We start from the raw sequence: 22,464 nt of genomic DNA on the forward strand, positions 1-22,464 counted from the left end.
GTGTGTGTGTGTGTGTATGTGTATGTGTGTGTGTGTGTGTGTGTGTGTGTGTGTGTGTGTTAGAGTGTGTTTGCTCCTGACTAGAATAGAAAGAGACGTCCTCTGTTGGTGTCTTCTGGTGATACTGTCATTTTTTTGCACATATTCCCCAGCAGGACTGAAGTCAAATGGATGCAGTGATGTTTTGAGGTTTCCCTGAGCCCTGCAGCTTCAATGAGAGATGCTAACATTGCTAATGGTGCTAATCAATCTGTATTCTGTTCTGTTGTCAACTTATGCCTTTGAGAATTGTCCGTGTGAGAGCGACTAGCTATGGACATTTTTACATCATCACTTGATCCACCAAATCAATGTATGAGATTTAGGATGGCAGCAGTGATGTTTGAGTGGTCACATGATCGTCACAAAGTTGGGAGGAAAATAAGGTGGATGGTGAGATCGCACAAGCAGTGTTTTTGTCTTTAAAAAATATTTCTAAAAAGTCTGACCTCAGCAGAAACAGGTAGAACTAAACATGACCACACCTCAGAAGTGTTCCTATTTTATCAGAGCCAACTATTGTTAGCTGTTAGGGATACAGCTTCATATTGGGATTCTGTCACCGGCCAGCTGTCTGCCTGTCACTCCTGAAGTGTGTGTGTGTATATGTGTGTGTCACCTGGGGCCGGCCTCCTGTTGTGAGAGCAGCGGTGCGACAAAAGAACGATGATTAATTTCACTCAGAGTAACCTGTCTCGCTTATATGGCTCCACCACCGCGTGAATGTGTGTGTATGTGTGTGTGTGTGTGAGAGAGAGAGGGAGAGGGAGAGAGCTGTAGACTGTGCAGTCAGCAGGTGTGCTGTGATACTTTGGATGCCCTCCAGTCAGGGTCACACACACACATACTCACATACTCACACACTCGCACACACACACACTGAGATGACTACCTTATAAATCCCACTCCACGACTCACACTGACACCATTCACTCTCTCTCCAACACGCTCTTTTTCTCAACTTGTCAAACACAATAGCTTGGTCTCTGACTCTGCACTTAAAAAATATGATGATCAATCAGCCGAACCATCCTGGATGTTCTCGAGCTTATTGTTTTGATGTGAAGTTGAAGGGAGGAGAGTAGTATAAGGAGTGGGGTTGATGGATGAGCCAAACAAACAACAGATTTCCGTCCATGAAACCTGGCTTTGATTCCTGTTTGACATCAGTCGTTAAGTGAGATCTAAAGAAAGTAATTCAGTGAAATTGATGTAGAACTATCCATTTTTAAACCCCAACCACAGTCTTCCCTAAACCTCACTGAGTTTTGGTGCCTAATGCAACTAAACTCTGACTGTTTTGCAAAACAAACCACATTTTAATTAGAGATGCATGTCCAAAACTCTTGAAATATGAAACGTTTTTCAATTAGTATAAACAAATCTCATTTTAAAGTCTAACCAGGAGTTGAATTATTGAGGTTGAATACTTTATTTTGTAAGTCTGACTGGGTGCTGCATGCAAAACTTTTGCTGGCGGGATACCTAGACGGTAATTTTTGCAGTGTTCGGGAACTGACCGAGCTGCTGTGGAGAGGGAAAAGTGTTATACCTGCAACTAAATTTATCCCCCTTACATTCAGCTTCATCAAATCTAATGGTCAGTTGTTGGCAAGTCCTTATTTTGTAAAACTTTATCGAAGAAGATGGCATTGCTTGTTGGTCTTTCACAGTTATTAAACCCATGTCTCCTGGTTAGAGGCACCAAATGCGATCACCTTCGACCTCCAACCAAAGAGGACCTTAACACAAAATGTCAAGCGGCAACATCCGGTCTCAAAATATGAAGCCCATGCGGAAGTGTTATAAACTGCAGTTCATTGAGCGTTCGCTTGAGGCTGGCTGCAGAAACACAAGAAACCACATACACACCAATTCAAAAAAGGCGATCTTTGCAGCAATAATAAACATGTTTACAGCCTGGTTCAGAAAACAGCTTGGGTCTGGATAGTTTGTTTCTCTATCGGCACACACTGCACAGAGGGTGAATTATGTTAACGCGATGGTTCAGAATATTTTAAGATTACGAGTTTCGGCCACTTAAGTACATGACTGACTTGACTGACAGGCAGGAACACTGTAGCTGTTGGTGAGGAGGCTCAAAGCCCGCCTCTTTACCTCGTGCTAGCTCGACAGAAGTTAGGTATGCTTACGCGTTTCCAATATGGCTCCCGCTGACGATTGTCAGTGCTTCAGAAACAGATGCTTCAAAACAGTGCTTCAGAAACAGATGAGTGACGTCATGGATACTACATCCATTAATTATACAGTCTATGCTTTTAGTACAACGTCACTTTATTTGAAAACCACAACAGACAATAAGCAAGAGCAGGGGTTCTCAGAGTGGGGGTCTAGGGGTCACCAGACATTAATTGGAGGTCGGGGGTGGCCTTCTAAAATATTCGGTACAACTTTGAATGGTCTGACATTGCATATTTTATCTATTATTGTAAAAAATAAACACAGGAGTAGTCAAATTAGTTGTTAAATGTGCTACAGTTTAAACATTAAGAATACTTACATCCTGCTTTTAGCCCTTTTACAATTTCTATAAATAATGTTGGGATTTTTTTCCTGTTAATTTTGTGTTGTTCTAATGTTCTTGGAATATTTTTGTTTGGTCCGTTAGTGTATTTGTGGAGCAGTGAGCATTATTTGACCCCCTTGAGGGACAGTGGGGGACACTGGTCTCTGCATGGCACGGTTATTTTGGGGGTCATTGTCTGAAGAGTTTTAGAACTCCTGAGCGACAAGACAATGTGTTCTGACTCTTTTTTAGAAGCAGAAGCATCTAAGAGTTAGTAGAACTGCTTGGTTGTGTTTGTGTGTGAGAGAGAGCGTGTGTGTATGTGTGTGTCTTTTTGTGACTCTCCTCTCAACAGATGAGACCAAAATCAATTTCATTAGGGATCGTGAATACAATGAGGAGCTGTTAGCACTCTCTCTCTCTCTCTCTCTCTCTCTCTCTCTCTCTCTCTCTCTCTCTCTCTCTCTCTCTCTCTCTCTGTCTCACACACACACACACACACACACACACACACACACACACACACACCACAGATTTCATTAAGGAAATGCTCCCCCCCACTTCTTCTCCTCCATCATCAAAGGGCTACTCGAACATTTAGGTCTAGAAGAGGGGAGAGGGGCAGAAAGAGACATCTCAAGAGGGAGAGTACAGAAAGTAAGAGAAAGGGATATGGGGGAGAGGAGATAGCAAGATAAAATTAAGTGATCGAGTCTGAGGAGGGAAAACTAGATGGTAGAGATGTTGAGGAAGAGAGAAATGGAAGAAAGAAGGAGAGTGAGAGAATATATGGAGGTAAAATGGAGAAATCGTTTAAAACATCAAAACAAGCAAAACTAGATGATGATTTCAACTTTTAAGAGGGAGGAGTAAGACATATGGTGGGAAAAAGAAGGAACTAAAAAAACCTAGAAAAAAAACAGTAAATGGATCAGGAAAAAAAAACATTTAATTGTTTCAAAGAAAAAAAAAAGGTTGCAGAGTTTATAGCATGCCACTGTGTTTCCTCCCATGCACCTGACCAAAGGTGTGACCGGCGGTTGAACCCAGCGTGGTATTAATCACCGCACTCAAGCTAAACCTCATTACTTCCCTTTGTTCACTTTTATTACCTCGTCCTCCTCGACACACTCCTGCGCACACGCACACACTAAACATCCCTCTCTCTCCTCTGCACCTCCCACCTCATCCGTCTCTACCATCATTATCAACTTTACCTTTCATCTCAAAATTTCAATCCATAAATGCATCGACCATGTTTGCAACAACATTATACTGTATGTTAGATCGTGTAGCAGATACTTCACTTCCACCTAATGCTGCTGTGATGCTGTATCATCATTAAGTTGAGGTTTATATACTATTTTTATATATGCTTCATTGTGTTTAAATGTGGTTATCTGGTGGCATTCCTTGCATTCATATCATCTGGTCTTAAAACTTGCAGCGACATCTTTGAGTGTGTGTACGCAGGATTGCATTTTCTCTACTTTTTGGGAGTTTGGTGTGTGAGTCCAAAGGGCTACATTGTCCTTGGTAATATCAGTGTTGGGTTGGTAATGAGCCTAATCCCAGGAGGACAGAGGAGACAGAGGGGTCCGAGCGAGGGACCCAAGGGACAGAAAAGAAGGGGAAAGGGTGGCTGTGACTCCAAAGTTAAAGCTTGGGCTGCAGACTCGGTAAGAAAGTCACCTTTAACTTTCCCTCCCGTCCAAACTTTCTCTACAGAGTTGTCACCGTAGAGTTGCATAACTCAAGGTGGTCCAGAGAGACGGTACTTCTACTGCGAGGTCAAAGACATGATGCATGTCTTGTTTACTATCCGTAAGCGAGACACCCAACCTCTCCCTGCTTCCTTAATGTACATCACTCTGCAAAGGAGCATTAAACAAACGGCTGAGATTTAAATAAAGTCTGTAATCATGCAGCATGTAGCACGCCTGCTCTGCATGATACCTTAACTCCTGTTTAAGTGACTGAGCTGATATGTCAATTTATTCGGCACATACTCCAAGTAAACATTGTGTTTTGAGGCTAATTGATAGGTGGGTAATTTGAATGCAAACGGCAGCAATTACTGTTCAGTGCTCTCTTAGGAGAGCAGCACTGCTGAGCAAGTTAAAAACATGCCTGATTGTCTGGCTCTGAAGAGGTAAACTAATCAGTGGAAGAAAAAAAACTTCTCTTTTAATGACTCATAAGCTGTCAGTAACATCAAAGAGGAAACTTTTATGGGTTTTTCAGGTCTAATAATCATCCTGGGAGCTGTTATAAAAGCATATTTAATAAGCGCCTTTTAAAACAGGTAGACACAGCTTTTGTAGCAGAGTCTCTTTCATCGTATAGCTCAGGCTTAGTGCTAATAAGTTCCAGAAAGTGAGAAACTGGACAAATGGAAGGCTAAAAAGGACACAGATGCCTCTGTGTCTCCCCTTTTCACTGGTGTGGCTTTGAATTTAGCGAGCACTGACTGCACAGAGGGAAGAGAGGCATTTATGTAGCTGCCACCTGCAGGTATTCCAGCTAAGTAATAAGGACATTTATTTTAAAAGGATAAAAAGCTGTTGCATTGGTCCGTTTCGTAAAGTGTTAATAACGGTACATAAGCAAAATGCTTTTCAGAGCCTGTTCTCTCTCCTATATGTTGTCAAATAATGCAGACTGGTCAGTGACTCAATGTGTTTGAATGTGTGTATGACTTTGCACCCTGTAACATCATTTTGACCGCAGTCCTCTAGCACAGGGGTTCCCAAACTTTTTATTCTGTGACCCCCAAAATAACAGTGCCAGAGATTGGAGACCCCCACTGTCCTGATGTGGTTAAATGTTGCTCACAGAAATAGTAGGCCAATCCAAAAATCTCCAGATATCTTTGTAACTTAAAGAAGGCTCCAGCAGGATAATTTCCTTTGGGGTCATGTTGCAACAAAGTAAAGAAGAAAATGTATGATGTGTTATACACTGTTGTATCTCAAATTTAGCTAAAAATTGTGTACGTTTTTACAGAAAAAAAAAGGATTAAGATGCAATTTTAGATCATTCTACATGTTTATAGATTTTTGGGAGTCATCTTGCGACCCCCCCAATCAGTGTCTTGCGACCCCCCAAGGTTCCTGACCCCCACTTTGGGAACCACTGCTCTAGCATATGGTTTGATTTGGAGCTGAATTTAGTTGATGTTGTGCAAAGAGTGACATACCTCCTCAATGGTGTTCTGATGGGATGGATGGGTACAACAACCACAGGACTGTCATTAAGCAGAAAGAGGTTTAATCCCACTGAATGAGTGTTTCCCAGGGTGTCTGTGATGGCAGGAGAGTGATTTGAATGTTTACATTTAACAGTCATGTGACACACATACAGACTCTGCATGCACAGTGGTCAGTTATCTGTGAGGAGCTGCAGTTACGTGACATCAGATTGTCTTTTATAATAGATTAATCACGGAAACTAACAGCATGACATGTTTTAGGTCATGTGACTGACATTGCATGTTCTGTAATGGGACTATTGCACATGTGCACATTGCACTTGAGATAGTCAACCGATATATTGTCCAGCCTTAGTTGGAAGTGAGACATATTACTTCTCCACTAATTGCGTTTGCGCTTTCTGCAGCGCTTCAGGGTCGAGCCCAAGAGAGACATGAAAATAACTTTAATGAAGGGTTAATGAAAGTTCCTTCCCCTTAAGTGCTGCAACTTCTTCTGCAAGAAGTGTGTTTGGATACTCTAACTTCCAGAGTGCAGAGGTCGCAGAAGGAGAGCAGAGACCTGCAGGCGAGTAGACTAGATGAGAATTGACAGTCACCTGCGCCAGTCTGCAGTCCCCTCTGTGCCGGCTGACCTGAATCCCTCTCCAACTGCCCTCTGCCCCGAGCTGTAAGGCACAACAAGCTCCCTTCTGTCCCTCCTCTTTCCCTCTGCCATGGTCCTTCACTCATCACCAGTGATACAGTGGCTCAGGGCATGTAGTACTTTTAAATTGGCCAAATAAAGCGTTTTTCTTTGTGTAGAGAATGTGTGTAAGTGAATGTGTGAGCCTTAGCTGGCCTGTACTGCTGTAACAAGGGGACAAAGGGTCACACTTACATCAATAAGAAGTCTGAGTGTGTTTGTGTGGGAGCAGCTAAGAGGTCTGCTAAAACAAATGGCCTTTGCTCAGTAACAAAGGGAATAAACACACTTAAAAAGGTCTGGAAAATCTACATGAAGCAACTTTAAAAAAAAAAAAATGGATGTAGTTGCGGTGGTCTAAGAGGTCGTCTGTCTACTGCAGCGTTTTCTCACATTTAACCTTTTGTTTTTGAGTTTTGAGACTCTTAATATCCTGCTGAATAACTCCTCAAAGCTTATTTGTAGAAGCACTTGACTTGTAACCAAAGCCGCTTCGTCTGCTTTAGCAACAAAAGCCCATACAGTGATGACAGCCTGTCTGTTAATGAACCTTCTGTTCAGAGGAAGATAAAGGAAACTGGTAGTGATTTGGCAGATAATAACTGCAGAGACTATAGAGACTAAACAGGAAAAAAAGAGATGACAGAGTGAGTGGAGGCAACAGAAAAACAGGAAAGTTGTAGAAGCCTAAACTGCAGTGATGAATGAGCAGATGGAGGTCTGGAAATTAGAAAGAGAAGGATCGAGACAAAAGCAGTACAGAAGGAAGGAGAGGAAGATTTACTTTCTGGAGTGATCTTAACAACTTTGTAATTTTGCCAGTTCATTTAACACTCTAAAAACAACAACAGGGCTTTCATTTAGCTGTGTTCTGCTGTTACACACTTCACTGAGCGGCACAGTGTTCAACTGTGATTTTCTTAACTAAATCATAGAGCTGAAGATCTGTCATTTCAGTGTCTGCTTTTTACCTGATGAGACCTCAAGTAAACTTTGCAGTGAAACACTAAATCAAATGTTAATGCCTACTTTAACATGAGGGGGCATTCAACACAAAACTGTCATGGCTGCTGTTGCCTCAATAACAAGATACTTTTTGGGAGTAAGATGAGCAAGTGTTGCAAAAAACAACTCAAAACACCCACCAGTAGTGTGTGAAATAGCTGTTCCTGGGTTTGTGTGTAACATCAGTGGACGATGAACACACTGAGCATCAGTTTGTAGCTTCATTGCAAGATGATGTCCTTGGTCTTTACCCGCAATTGCATGCACATTGATATTCACCCTTTGCACATCACTGTTCTCGACATGCAGTTGCGTAGACTCTTCTTACAGTAGCTCAAGTTTTTTGGTTAACAGGATATGAAAGAGTCACATGGTACTATGAAGTGAAACAGCATTTATCTCTGAGACATTATCCTCGTCTTCAAAAACCTGGCTTCTATTTTTTAATTGATTGATTAATTTGACTTGGTTGACATGTCATGCACACAAAGTGCCAGAAGCACAATTGCAGTGCTCCAACTGTACAATTCATTACAAGTCATTACAAAGTTGCATGTTCCTTTTGCACTTTGGTCCCAGAACGACCCAAATAAATATGTCAGACTGGTTTTATTGGGACTATTTTTTTGCTCAACAATTGTTCCAAGAAAGATCTTTCATTGTGAGCTTTCTGGAAAGTGGGCAGTTGCATTTGTACAAGGAAGACAAAGCCCATATATTATTGTGTGTGTCAAAAATGTATGTGCTCATTTAAAAATAAAAAGTTTTCTTGATTTTATTTTATAACTTTGCCAGTCAAAAACATGGAAACATTGCATTTTTTCTAACCAGACTGTCTCTTCTTTTCCAGATCCTGGTGAACTCCGTCGTCCAGCCTGCCTTGTTGTATGAGAGTGTGGATGTGAGTAACGGGAGCCCCATCCTGAGAGACATGCTCTTCAGCCCAGACCATCAGTACTTATACGCCCTGACTGATAAACAGGTAAACACACACACACACACACACACTTCAAGTTGTTCTATGGCCAGGCTCAATCGGGGGTTGAGCTCTTAATGCAGCTGACTGTTGTTGTTGTTGTTGTTGACGACCCTGAGGAGATGATGAAGAGATATCAACAGTAATTTATCTGTTCGGTGACTTTTTGGACAAACCAATAATGTGTAACAGAACATAGCATACATGCACACTTATACATTACAACGTGTGTGTTTTATGTGGACGTTTGTAACTACTCCAACACTCAGACACTTTGGCATTGCTGGCAGAGTATTAAAAAAAACCACACACACAACTCCTTGCTGCTGATAGTAGAAAAGTGAAGGTAAGATAACAGGAAGCAAAAAGAAAAAAACAACAACAGTGAAACAGCATCTTCAAGACTTCACGAGGAAAGGCAGTCTTTAAAAACACACACTGCTAGAGTGAGCAATCAAGATAATTGCATACATACATTACCACACACAGTGCATGAACACATTTACAATTCAGGCTATGTTACGCATGCGCAGAAACACATACATAAGTACACATGCAGGCAGAAGTGCAGATTAATTTCATAAAGGATACAACCCCCTGCCATCCTTTCACCAGAGATACTTGCAACTGTATTTGCTATGTAAAAGATTTAAGTGTCAACTTCATTTCATTGTAGCTACCTATTTCTGTTGTTGTCTATTTGTTGTGTTTTAATTTTATAGACCAACTATTTTTGCACAAAATCAAGTTTGCATTTGACAAGGCAAAATTAAAATGTTGAGAAATCACAGCGTTTTTAGCCACTGGGGTGAAGTAAGAAAGTTCTAAATGGAAGAGTTCGCTGGTTTATTTAGCTGTGGGACATCCACAGGTTTGATTTAACCTCCTTAGCTGGATTAAGAACTGCTCCATAGAGTTTTTTTACCACAAATATGATACAGTCAAGGTCCAAATCATACAAATATCTTTGAATAAACTTGGTAAATTGTTGCAAAGTAAGCGACTGAGCTTGAAACCTGCTCACTTTCAGTAAAAATTGAACTCTTTTTTTTTGTGTTAAGGACTGCTAAAGCTTTTAATTGATGTGTAGTTTTAAGAGACAAATAGTAAGAAGGTTTAAGCGCAGCAGGGAATAAGCTGAAGAGAGATCAGGGAGCTGTTTTCCTTGATGTGTGTAAGCATATTTTGAGCTGGCCATCAGGTAAACAACCATCAATCCACCTTTTCACACAGGTAATTTGTCTCCCCTCTGAAACTAGCAAACATGTTTCCCAGATAACAGACACTGTCGACGAAAGGCAACATGTCCTCTGTAAAATACATGCTAAACTTTTGTTTCTTGTGAGATGCTGGATTGTCATGGTTCTTACCTATACTACTCAAGTGACACTGAACAAAATTATGTTAAGCCTTTTTTTTCCTTTAGAGAGGCAAAAACAAACAAACAAGGATAAGTTGGGTCATGATTTGCAGGACATTGTTGAAAAATGAAGTCTTAAAAAAGACATGCCATAAATAATTAAGTTGTTTTGTGTATTTGACCTGACATTCTCTCTGAGTCCTCGTCTGCTGCATAATGTGTAGAATATAATCCCTCCGTCCTGGCATGCCACTCTTGTTATCTTGACGTGACTTTATTTATGTGGATGTGATACTTCAGTTTGCAGAGTTAAGCGAGATCCCCTCGTCCTTCGTTTACCTGCACAGCTCTCTTATCTCATAACAGTTAATGACTGCAATGTGACAACCTTCAACAGGACTTCCCCGGCACGTAGGCATTAACTGCCATGTGAGTGCTGTGTAATTTTCCAGCAATTACACTTAATTGACTTCCATGTGTCTGAATCAGTGCAGAGAGGAAGTGGAGTGTAATTGACACCAATGGACAGCGTCAGTGTCACTGTGACGGGGGGGGGGGGGAATAAGGACTGTCAATCATGCAAAGTGGTCCAGCAAGCTTTAATCTACCACAGAGAGACTTGCATAAATACATTATTATTAGACAGTTATACAATACACATTTTATATTCAGAGTTTTAGAAACACATGGTGTGAAACAAAGACTTGTGCCATTAGCACAGTTGAAACTTTTGAGTTCGCAGAGCCACATGAGCTGGAAAAAGTCTATTATTTATATTTTCACAACAGCATGATGGACTTCATCAGCAGTTATATTAACACAATGTGAAGAGAGTCATGGGTCTGAGACAGAGCAATCAGAAAGTCTTTGTGCACAAAGAAGAGTTATTATTCTTAAATATAGATACAAATGCATTTACAGTAAACAGAATGGTAACACAAGCATTTGCTTTATTCATCAAGTATCTCTCACCAGCAGTCCTCAGCAGCTGTTTGAGAGCACAGTGAAGACAGATGAAACTCCATGCTGTGAGTGTTTGTAGATTTTAACTCCTGTCATCTGCATTAAAGATGACTGGATGTATTTTGAATAATTGAATGCTCTGTTTTATTTTTGATGAGCACTGATAGGGTCACTGCATGTCTTTGCATGTTAGCGTGTGAGCTGTAGGTAGGTCAAGTGACAGGAAACAAACCTCCACAGTGCTTTGTCCGTAAGATGACGCAATGTGATTAATTCTTATTGTAAAATCTAGCTGGTAAAGAAGTGAATACATACTGCACTCAGGATGTCTTCTTTGTTTAGTTCTAGAGAGGAATTGTCTTTGAAAACCTGGAATCAGATTAAGTTTATTGTTTATTATTTTTTTTATTTTTTTTATTATGCTACACACACATAGTTTGATATACATACAATCATGCACAAATTCTGCCAGCCACCAGTCCACTTGCCAAACTTTGGCCATGCTGGGACTTGAGCCGGTGACCCTCCAGTTCCCAAGCCAAGTCCCTATGGACTGAGCTACTGTCGCCCAGACAACACATAGTAAAGATGAAAAGATTTCTACAAGTTTTACTTTTCCAGAGCACATAGTGACTGAGAAAGGAAGTAGAAAGAAAGATGAGCACGAGCTTTGTCCAACTATGCTACAAGCAACATTGCAGTGCTTCCCACCTGCTAGCTATGTGAAAAAACTTCAATCAGGCGGTTTCAGTTTCTTCTGTAATGTTATTTTTCTCCAACTGCACTCATCAGTCAAGAGACAAAGAGACATGTTGTGTCACCTATTTCATTTTGCAAAGAGGATTATGGAAGGCATACTAGAACTCAGTCCCATCCTTCCTATACTCTAGCATCTTTTAAAGCTGTGGTTCCGTCTTTTGGTTCAGGACCCAAAAGTGGGTCGCCTGGCCTTTTGCAGATGTGTGCCTGAAAATATAGTTTATGTTAAGGTCTGTGCTGCTCTTTTATTTGTAGAACATGTGCTTCCTATGACAGTGAACTTGCAGCAGAAGGTTAGTTTATTCAAATTCCACCGCAATAGGTGAAGATGCACCGTAAAGATGGTTGTCACCCATCATAAGAACACAAACTTTGGGCTGGGACTGTCATTGAGAAGGTTGTAGTTGGTTCTGAGGCTAGACCAGTTTAGGACCTCTTCTCTAAAGTATATCTAAAGCTTCCCTTTTTTCACTATAATGGTAATCAAAACACAGTCATATAACACCCATCTTGTCTGCCAACCATTTAAAAGCATGTTGGCATTCATCCTTTCATACACACATTGGTACTTCGGTGGCAGAGGCTGCTAATGCAAAGTGCCAAGCTGCCCATCAGGAGATAATCTAACACATTCACACAACCATGGCTGTGTCTTTGGGATCAATTTGAGGTTCAGTGTCTGGCCAGAGGATACATTGACAGGTGGACTAAAGGAGCCAGGGATCAAACTCTAGTCTACCCGTTAGTTCAGCTGAGGAGGGAACTTTCCCCCGGCTGCTTCCAGACTCGATGCTTTGCAAAGATTATTGCTCGTTCCTCTTGAAAGCTGTTATCACAATGATGTTGATCTGCTCGTATATCAAGTATGAGAATAAGTGCATATCTCAAAATGTCAATTCATTTAAGATGAATTATTCCTTGAAGTATAATTTGAATCCTGTAAAAACCTACATTATGGTATTTGACAGTGCAGATGAGGAGAAATGACCACCTCTTTGTACAGCAGTAATGGCCTTTCACTTTCAGAGATTCAACAGTGGCCAAATTCACAGTCCAGTCAGAGAGTGAAACTGAAAGTAGAGAGTGAGAGAGTTGGTGCGAGCTGGAGAGGTGGGAAAGTATAATTGGTTTGCAGGATATGGTCTGTGCCTCTCTCTGACTCTTCCTACCTCATCTTTTCAATATTCTTTGGCTTCCTCACTTCTGTCTCTCTCAGATGGAGTGAGTTTGTGGAGTAACTGTTCTCCCAGTAGCAGCTTCAGACAGCATAAAATAAAGTAAGGGTCTTTCTTCTGCCTCAGAATGTGAACTTGTGTTCCAGACACAAGACCAGAGTGTGTGTGCAGCCTCCCCGGCCTGCTGATGAGGAGCATCCTCCTAGCCAGAGGCTGTCAGGACATGAGATAATGTATTGTGGTCTAAGGCTGCTGGCCAAGTCGAAGGGTGTATAAATTTAAGCTTTTCTCAAGTATCTCAAAGAAAAACTGAAGCTGTTTTTTGGACTTGTTGACTACCTCTCACAGACTCCAGTCCAGCAAGGTTGTTAATCAGAAACAGTAAGTGCATTGGCTCCTGTTTGTGCATGTTTGAGTGTATTTTGCGCTATGTGGGTGTTTCATGTTTCAACAGAGTGAAAAGTACATTTCCCCTCCGGCATGAATGAAATACACAAAACTGAAAAAATAAATAAATATGAAAGTGGTAGGAGAAGGATGTTTGTAAAACCTTGCCTATTTATATATTTGACCACAGAACAACATCAACATTTATTTTTTGTTTTGCTGTGAAATGTGAAATCTATGGTAAAGTCATATTTTTCTTGTGTTTTGGTCCACAATAGAGGTGTGACTGTTGAGGGCTGATGACAAAAACTGATGACAGAATTTAATTTGGATGAATAGTCTGTTAAGTCGTCCCATGTGTTTTTTTCCTGCTGCAAGCAGACATATCGTTGTTTTCTGGAGATGAGTTGCTGAGGGATGAGCCATTTCTCTGCTGAGAGTTTCACATGTGGAACAGGGAGCTCCATGCTAAAAAACCACAGCTTGTTGTTGGTGACTGAAGCAACACAATCCTCAGGGTTCTAAAACATCTGATGTCTAGGAGATTTCACCTGCAATGCTGTAAAGAAAATGACTGTATTTAAAGTGGAGCGGTTGGTAATGCACAGGTTTAAAGAAAATCAGTCCAAAGTTAAAACCACACTAGGTGATTTTTCTAATATGCATTTAGCCACAGGCTCACTCGCTGTGTTAAAGTATGTGCCGTGCGACCAATCAGATGCAGGGGAAGGGCAATGACAATCTTCAGAGAGAGCTTTATAGTATGAAATAAATGTTTTAAAGTTATATTTTTGGGCCTTTTTGCCTTTATTGACGGGACAGCAGAAGAGAGACAGGAAACATGGGGAATAGAGAGTGGGAGAGGACATGCAGCAAATGGTCGCGGCTGGCAGTCGAACCAGCGACCTCTGGGACGAGGACTATAGCCTTTGTATGTGGGGCGCTTAGACCGCTAGGCCACCAGCGCCCCTATATAAATGTTTTTAAACCAAACATCATGTAAAGCAGTTATTCTGGGAACAATTATATTTACTTGAATTGACAATTAGAGTAAAGTACATGCACACATATCAGTCAGGTCAAAACATTGCTACAAATGTCTGATTTAATAAAAGCTAGAATGTTGCTAGGAAGAGCCGTTTGGGAGCCAATTGAGTCGGATCGTATTGCTGAGCTGAGCCAAAAGATCTGGATGACTAAAAAAAGTTAGGTTCCCATCTCTAGTGTCCATGCAAACATGTCTTCCAGTAATATAGACTCAAATATGACTTTAGTTAAGTCTTTATGGCATGCAAACTGTTAAAAGCAGATAGCTTAGGAAGAGACATGAAGTAATTGTGTAGTTTATTATCTGATTAGTCAACGAATCATACTCAACGACTGGTCGACTGTCTAGTTCTTAGTTGCAGCTCTAGTCCACAAGCATCTGAAAGTGATATCTGGCTAATTAGCAGATTAATGCTCCACTGCGCTCTCTCAGCTGCTAACACTGTCAGGCTGCTGTTAAGTGCTGGGTGCATGGTGTACACAGGTTCGTTGAGGCTTGTTTATTTGTATCAACACCAAAATAAAGTTGGAGGACGTAAACCCAAACAGTGTCTGCTGAGGGACATGATACACTTACCTTCTGCTAACCTTGGGTCCTCAGCAAGTTCTGCAGAGGGTGCCTCTTCAACATGTAACTCCAAAGCCAGTTATGTACATACTCTCTTTGATGATAATACTTTCAGGAGTGAGGTACACTTTCACCCTGTTTGTCCTCTTCCTCTTCTCCTCCTCCTCCTCTTCATCCCTCCATCCCTCTCTCCTTGTTGAATAATAGAAATGCCAAGTGATGAGAGCTCAGACATCAGAAAGCCCATTTCCCAGCTTGACAGAGCAATTTACCTTCCCCATATTCACTCACACACATAATTAAAAGTGCTGGATTGGACTGCAGCGTATAGACTTCGTATCTGTATAAGTGACTCACATATACGCATGCACACACAGTACGAAAACATAAAACTGTCCGATTCAGTGTGAGGGGAGAGTTTTTCGATTAGCGAGCGACGGATTTATACATGGCTCTCTTTGTGTCTCTGCTCCACACACACACACACACACACACACACACACACACACACACACACACACACACACACACACACACACACACACACACACACACACACACTTGCACTCGGCACTCGAACAGACCATCTCCATGTCCCCTCACTCATTGTATCTGTACCGTCCTCTAGTTTCTGGTCTGTCTCTTTCAGGTCTGTCGAGTAGAATCATCTTTGTGCTCATAAAAAGAAACCACGGCACTAAATCAATTTTATCTTTGTTGTTGTTTCCTTGTTGTGTGGTTAAATTGTCCTGATCTAATAAAAACATCAGGCTGAATGAGATTTTTCATCTTGTCATCACCCTCTTGCTGTGGAGGAACTCAGACACAAACATCTCTTGGATCCTCTGCGTTCATATGGATGCCCAGAGCTTCAAGTGGGCTGGTACGCTCTGGTATGCAATAATGCCATCTCTAAATTGGTGCACCAGGACTTTTGGCATACCAGGATTTCCTACAAGCTGCCAGTACCCTTTCCTGTCCTCCATCGGATAGGAGCATGGTGATACAGAGATGCAGAGGTTGTTTGTTTGTGTGACACACTGAAGTAGTTCTTTCAATGAATGTATGTTGTGCAAATCAGCGTTATTTCCTTAATTAAATGTAGAAACTTAGAACATAATTTGGATGATTTGCTGATACTGCCCACATGATACACTCACCAAGTGAATGAGGGGAGTACCAGCACTTATATCTACTTAAAGTAATGTGGATGACATCACCTTACAGCTTAGGATGAAATCACTGAGTGCTTCACAGATCAAAATCTATTGATTTCTGTTCTACCTTTGTACTCATTTATCATATAATTACCCATATGGCTTGCAGCTTTAAGGTGAAGCCTTTCATTCACCTGTTTCTCATAATGAGTTGTTCTTGCATTTTAATGTATCCTAACAAAGCCTTAGGCCTTATTCTTTATGTGTTTTGGATTTGCAATCTACATATTGATTTGCACTGCCCTGTGAAGCCAAGCCCAGTCTGTGATTTTCTTCCTGCATCACCTCTACATTTCCACTTCTGAGCTTGAAGTGCGAGGTCAGTCCTCCGAGCTTGTAAAGCAGCTTCATAAGGTGACCTGTTGGCAGAAACGTCTTCCCCCCTGCCTCCACAAAGCCCCTCAGATGGTAGCATAATGGTCTGATGATGCACCTCCATGTATTGATTAAGCTACAGTACAAAAATGTACTCAGCCGTACTGTACTGCACAGTGGAGAAACCCTACCCCTGGCAGCACATCAGAGAGGGTTCATATTCAATTCACTCAGCGTTTACTGCACTTGGAGGTCAGGGGAGAAGAGTCTGCTGCACGCTTCTTTTTTAAGCAGTTTCTTTGGTGTTTGTCCAACTTTGAAGTTGCTTAAAATTGTTAGTGTAGACAGAGAGAGAGAGAGAGAGAATAATGAGGAGAGGATACAGCGATCTACTGGAAGTGCCCTTGGCCCTGTCAGCTAATTGGTGAGTGGAGTTTTGGAACAGCATGTCTTAGCAGTTGTTTGCGTGGGCAAGTTGAAATTAAAGACAGGGTGGTTAAGACTACTGCTTTAAGACACTGTCATTTCAGGAAGAAGACAACTGTGAATATCATTTCTGAAGTGTGTCTGAGACCGTGGAGTCCTTCAGGGCTGCTGCTGCTGTTTAAAGTTCAAGTTTCATACTTGACTTTCACTGACCAATGAACCTCTTGTGGATTTAACCAGCGGCTTTCATAAACAATTTATTTAAGCCTTTTTTTTATTTTGCAGAATCTAAAATGAGTGGTGGCTCTGCGGCATGCTTTGAGAGGAAAACGGTTTAGTGTACAGCAGCGGAGGAAATGCTGCTACATTTGTGAGTAGCATTTCCTGCTGAGCTCATGACCCATCGTTGACTTCTTACTTCATGTAGCACGAGGAAAAGTCCAACGTAATTTTCTTTTTGACATGGAAAAACAACATTCACTGCGTAAACTGTAATGGGGTCAAACAAGCAATGATCTGAAACACCTCATACAGTTCAAACATATTTGACCAGATGTCTGAACATCACAAGTTTAAAGAGTGAAGACTGCTAGAGTGTGCCAAAATTAACATGCAACTGCTGCTGCTTCAGCCTGAGATTTAAGGGTAACGATACTGAAGTTTTGGTGGTAATAGATTGTGAATGAACTCAGGAAGCTGTTTTTACTACGAGTAATGCAATGTCAATATTACATATTTATATATATATTTATTTATATACATATTTATTTGACCCCGATTAAACCCCCTCTTTTTGGGCACTAATAGCCAAATAATGTATGCAGACTTTAAATTGAGGTTTTGATTTTGAGGATTTGATAGTCATCTAAAAAGGTAGTAAGAGCACATCACATTGCCTCAGCAAAAAAATGCAGTTGCAGCAATTAGCGTTAAATATATATATACATACAGCACATTTCAATGAAATTTTAGGTGATGCATTTTGTTACACTGCAAAAGTAAAAATAGCTGATAGAATACACTTTATATGACTCATACTGTGTAACATATTGACAAAACATCACTGGTATGATGTCCTTTTAAATGTAGTATTGTACTGAATATTTGGAGATGGCGTGATATCTTCAGAAAAAAGCCCTTGTCCTTACGTTACTCACACACACACACACACACACACACACACACACACACACACACACACACACACACACACACACACACACACACACACACACACACACGGCTGTCAGCAGGTTGTCAGGGCAAAGAGATGAGTGATGGACTGATCAGGATGTGATTTGTGAGACAGTCAAAGAGACAGACTGCGTGAGAGAGATGTCTTAATGTGGTTGTGAGGGATGGCGTGACTTGGGTTTGAAGCAGGAAATGGACTAAATTTGGTTGGAGAGAGAGAACTCATCTGACTGCGATTTTGAGCGTGTGAATGTGATAAAGAGATCTGAGAGGACACTGGATGTGTCAGATCTTTAAACCCTCTTGTTGCCTTTGCAGGTTCGTATGCTTGAATGTCATGATTTTAGCACCTGAATCTTCTTAAGTTGGGAAGAGTGCTTTGACATTTTTAAGAAAAGTCCGCCTCATCTTTATGAGTTTGTTTTTCTTTTAAGGCAGAAAGACAAATACTTCTCTGGAAAATGTTACATCAGCCTTTGTTATTATAAATGAGCTGAAATGTGTGCACATAGTCTATATTTAGGCTTTGAGAGTTACTCTCATGGTACATTTGATAACAGCTGCTATTGATACTGGTTAATAAGCAGAATGTAATTACTAATACAATATATTTAGTGAACAGAAGACATGCCTGTGCAGTGCAATGCAATATGACATGATACAATAGGATGCATGTTTGATACAACGTGACACAATCGCTGTGATATGAATTATGATACATAAAGGGTAATGCATAGTTAACGGGTGGTTATGCGTAATAGAATCCCAGCAGGGTGAGACAAGACCCCGACAGGAAGACCCTCTACTTCTATCTTTCCACTCAACCAGTCCTATAACTCTGCTAAAGCCAGCACTGTGTTGCAATTTGTCTGCTTTCCTCAATTCGCGCATTCTCTTTGTCTCTTTGTCTCAGATCCTCTTGTGTTGTAACAACCCTCATTTGTTTCTGCTGTTTTACCACGTCTTGTCTTCTTGTCTCTGCTGTTGACTGGTCAGCCTCTAGCCAACAATCTAAAGTTTTGTGCTCTCCAAATAAATTAGGTGCTCTAATAAAACATTTCCTTCATGTTGTCTACTGATGCTGATCGGAAAGTCATTTTTTTTTAGACTGTCCTTGACAAATGGTGCTGTAACTTATTTTCAGCTGATTGATTTAGTATGTGTGACGTATGATCAAGTAGTCACTGATGCCTTTGCTATTCAAAATTGATTTAAATAGCAGAGATTGGGATTTTGACCAATCATAATCAAGTTTTTAACTCAATTGATGATTAGTAGAAATGAGATGAGATACAATCCTTTAGTGTACTTTATTATACGACAAAACACCACAACACGTCACGATACCAAATGTAATATTATATCATATCATGATGATATATGGTACAATACAAGGTGATGCAATATTATTTTTGCACTTCATGTCACGAGTGTGTGTCTTCATCATAGTGTATAAATAATGGATGTAGTATCCGTAACGTCACCCATCTGATTCTGAAGCGCTGTTTTGAAGCCAATCGTCAGCGGTAGCCCTATTTGAAATGCCGAATTCAACCTAACTGCTGTCATGCTAGTGCGAGGTAAAGAGGTGGGCTTTGAGCCTCTTCGCCAATAGCTACAGTGTTCCTGCCTGTCAATCAAGTCAGCTGTGCCTCTCATGATGGAAAACTTGCAATCTCAATATCTTTAAAATTGCTGCGTCATGAAAAAATTTGTCCCCTGTACAGTGTGTGCCGATCAAGAAATGAGCTTTTCAGACTACACTCTTTTTTTGTACCAGAACGTAAACATTATTATTTCTGCTGTAAAGATCTGCTTTTTTGAATTGGTGCAGACCCTCAATAAGCTGCTGTTTTTAACACTTCTGCATTGGCTTCAATTCTCGCGGCCAGAGGTTGCCGCTTGGTCTTCATGCTGTGTGCATGAAAACTGTCTTTGGTTTTGTTGAATCATATGTCCCATGTGATGTTAAAATTCAGTAGGTCACATGTGCAGACCAAGTTTATGTGTCGACTCTTTGTTACAATGCACATAGCACAGACTGCATCATGTGTAAGCACTATGTTGCTGGTTACATGTATATTTGTCGGTATTCTTAATATCTGGCTGGCCTGTAGAAGAAGCCATCCATCAGCCTATTGTGTAGTGATAGCACCTTATATTCCTCCCATATTATACAGATGGGACAATTACAGCGGGGCCTATAGCTGCGGCTAGCTGGGACTGCACAGGCCCCATATGTGGAATGAAACATCAGTTGCAATTACATTTGTGTGTCTTTCTCATCCATCCTTTCCCGCATCCCTCATCTACCCACCCTGCTGCTCCCACTCGCTGCCCCCCTCCTCTCATCCGCCACGAGGCAAATTAAGAGCCTCTCTATCATGACCCAAATGCGGGAAGCTCATTTGCTCTGTTATTTATTTGCAATTTGTAATAAGAAAAAAAGCCTCCAAATCCCACTGGAAGGTTTTTTTTTCCCCTCTACAAACACTCTCCATTATCACTTCGAGGACTAAAATTAATGGTTGAAATGGACATTTTCACACTGTGTGCTCCAATCTTTCTGTCTTCCTCTACCTCACCCTCTAATCCCCCCCAACCTCCCTCCAATGTCCACAGATGAATGTTTCCCTCTGCAGCAACAAATAGGCCAAGATGAAAATGCCATATTTAATATAAATAGGTGGTTCTCACTTACTTATTGTCATACACACACTAACACACATACACACACACACACACGCTCCCCAGCCACCTCCGTAAGACAAAGAGTCTTAGGCTGAGCATCTCCCGTTTCCCATCCCATTATCTGTTTTCTAAAACTCAATAATTGAACTGTTCCATAGGAATACATCATCCTCCACAGTAACACAAAGCCACATTGAATAAACTTCTCTCCATGGCTATTGTGCTTTACTGTGACATGTTTTTTTTCTCCTCCCTCTATCAGACAGCCTGTATTACTAGCACTAGCATTTGTCCAAGCGCGAGTAATGACTGCAATTTGCTGCTGCTATTTGGTGTCCTGTAAGAGGCCTGTGCCTGGTAATGGTGGCATTACAATAGTTATCAGACACAGGTTACTATTATCATGCTATGAATCTGCCATAAGCCATTGTGTCTAACTGTACATCAGAGTGGAGCAGAAGGAGGAGATTGCTGGTATCTGGTTGAGAGATATGCTATGAAAGCTGTCCAGGGATGTGACTTTATGAATATCATCATGTTAGGGGCATATATACTGTAACCCCTCCACAAGGGTCAAAGAAAAGAGACAGTTTCTACAACACCAACCAGCTCAGTGTGCTGAAGTGATACAAGCACTCTCTCTCCTTACTCTACTCCTCTGGTCTTTGAGTTCATGTGTCACAACATTCATTCACTTTTTTCTGTTAGATTGACCTTCCTCACTTTGCAAAGATCACAGCCTGTTCTCTGTAGAAGGTGTGTTTATATATAAAATCCGACTTATAAATTAAATTAAAGCATATGTGAAGGGAACAGACTACAGACAATGACAGAACAAGGGTTGGTTGGACTACAGCTGCTCCAAAAGCAGCTCCACATCCCCAAAACATGATGCAGTGAAGTGTGGTGATGCAGTGTGCTCCTCACACTGATCTGAGTTCAATAGCAGATTTGTCATTCAGTATCTGTATTTGTATTCAACGTATGTCACTGTTCAGGGATCAGTGGTTGTCAAGCTTCACCGTGTTTCTCGTCAATACGTTACTCATGTGAGCATGACTCATACCGCAAAGTGTAACTGATACATTAACATTAAAATTAATTTGTTTATGATGTTTCTTACATTAATAGTATTGTGCGCTGCTTTAGTCTAAGCTAAATATTGAATGAGAATTGACAATATCTGGGCATGGTGAAACTCTGCTTGAAAAACACCTCAACCAACAAATCAAGATCTCGTCTCAACTGTTCTTACAGACTCTGAGACTGGATCTGATCCTTTCAGTATTCCACGGACTGTACAAAGCAAGGACATAGTCTCAATGACATCACCCTTGGTTTCTGAAGAGGTGGTGTGAAGCCCGATGATGTCAGCTCCCATATTTGAAATGCTGACTCAACCTAACTTTTCTACAACCTGCAAACCAGCAAAGAGGAGGAGTCGACCCATAACCGAGCCGCTTGGCAAACAGCTACAATGAGTCAACATGTCAGTCAAATATGTCGCACTTCTAATTATGACTAACTAAATAGAAAAAAAAGAACTCCACCCTGAATAGTTGAAGCAAATCAAGAAATTCCCTATTGAGATCAGAATTGATTTTGTACCAGGCTGTAAACATCCTGCTTTAAAATTGGCCTTCTACATGGAGCTTAATACGAGTCGGACTTATCTGATGTGAAAGAGGGGCTTCGGCAGTGAGGGTGTTTTCAGAGCACAGCGAGATTGAGGAAGATGATTAGCCTGAAATGCAAACGGTTTGATGTCAGGATCAAAACTGGTGCAGTAATTAGATGACTGAGAGATAAAGGACAGGTTTAAAGTCCACATATTTGAAGTATGTAGTAACATACATCTGTGTGTGATGAAACATGCAGCAGTTTTCAAGGAGAGGGTCTGATTTACTGTTTGAAGGTAG

At 41.0% G+C, this 22,464-nt stretch overlaps 1 protein-coding gene across 1 annotated transcript in view; it reads left to right on the plus strand.

Annotated features, from left to right (window-relative positions):
* Positions 1–22,464, plus strand: part of LOC117821529 (plexin-A1-like) — a 281,657-nt gene that overhangs the window by 110,356 nt on the left and 148,837 nt on the right. Inside the window, exon 4 of the mRNA XM_034695886.1 lies at positions 8,318–8,449. Coding sequence (XP_034551777.1) covers positions 8,318–8,449 — 132 coding nt within the window. The remainder of the gene's footprint in view (positions 1–8,317; positions 8,450–22,464) is intronic.

The sequence above is a fragment of the Notolabrus celidotus genome, chromosome 11, assembly GCF_009762535.1.
Source record: "Notolabrus celidotus isolate fNotCel1 chromosome 11, fNotCel1.pri, whole genome shotgun sequence".
NCBI classification, from domain to species: Eukaryota; Metazoa; Chordata; class Actinopteri; order Labriformes; family Labridae; genus Notolabrus; species Notolabrus celidotus.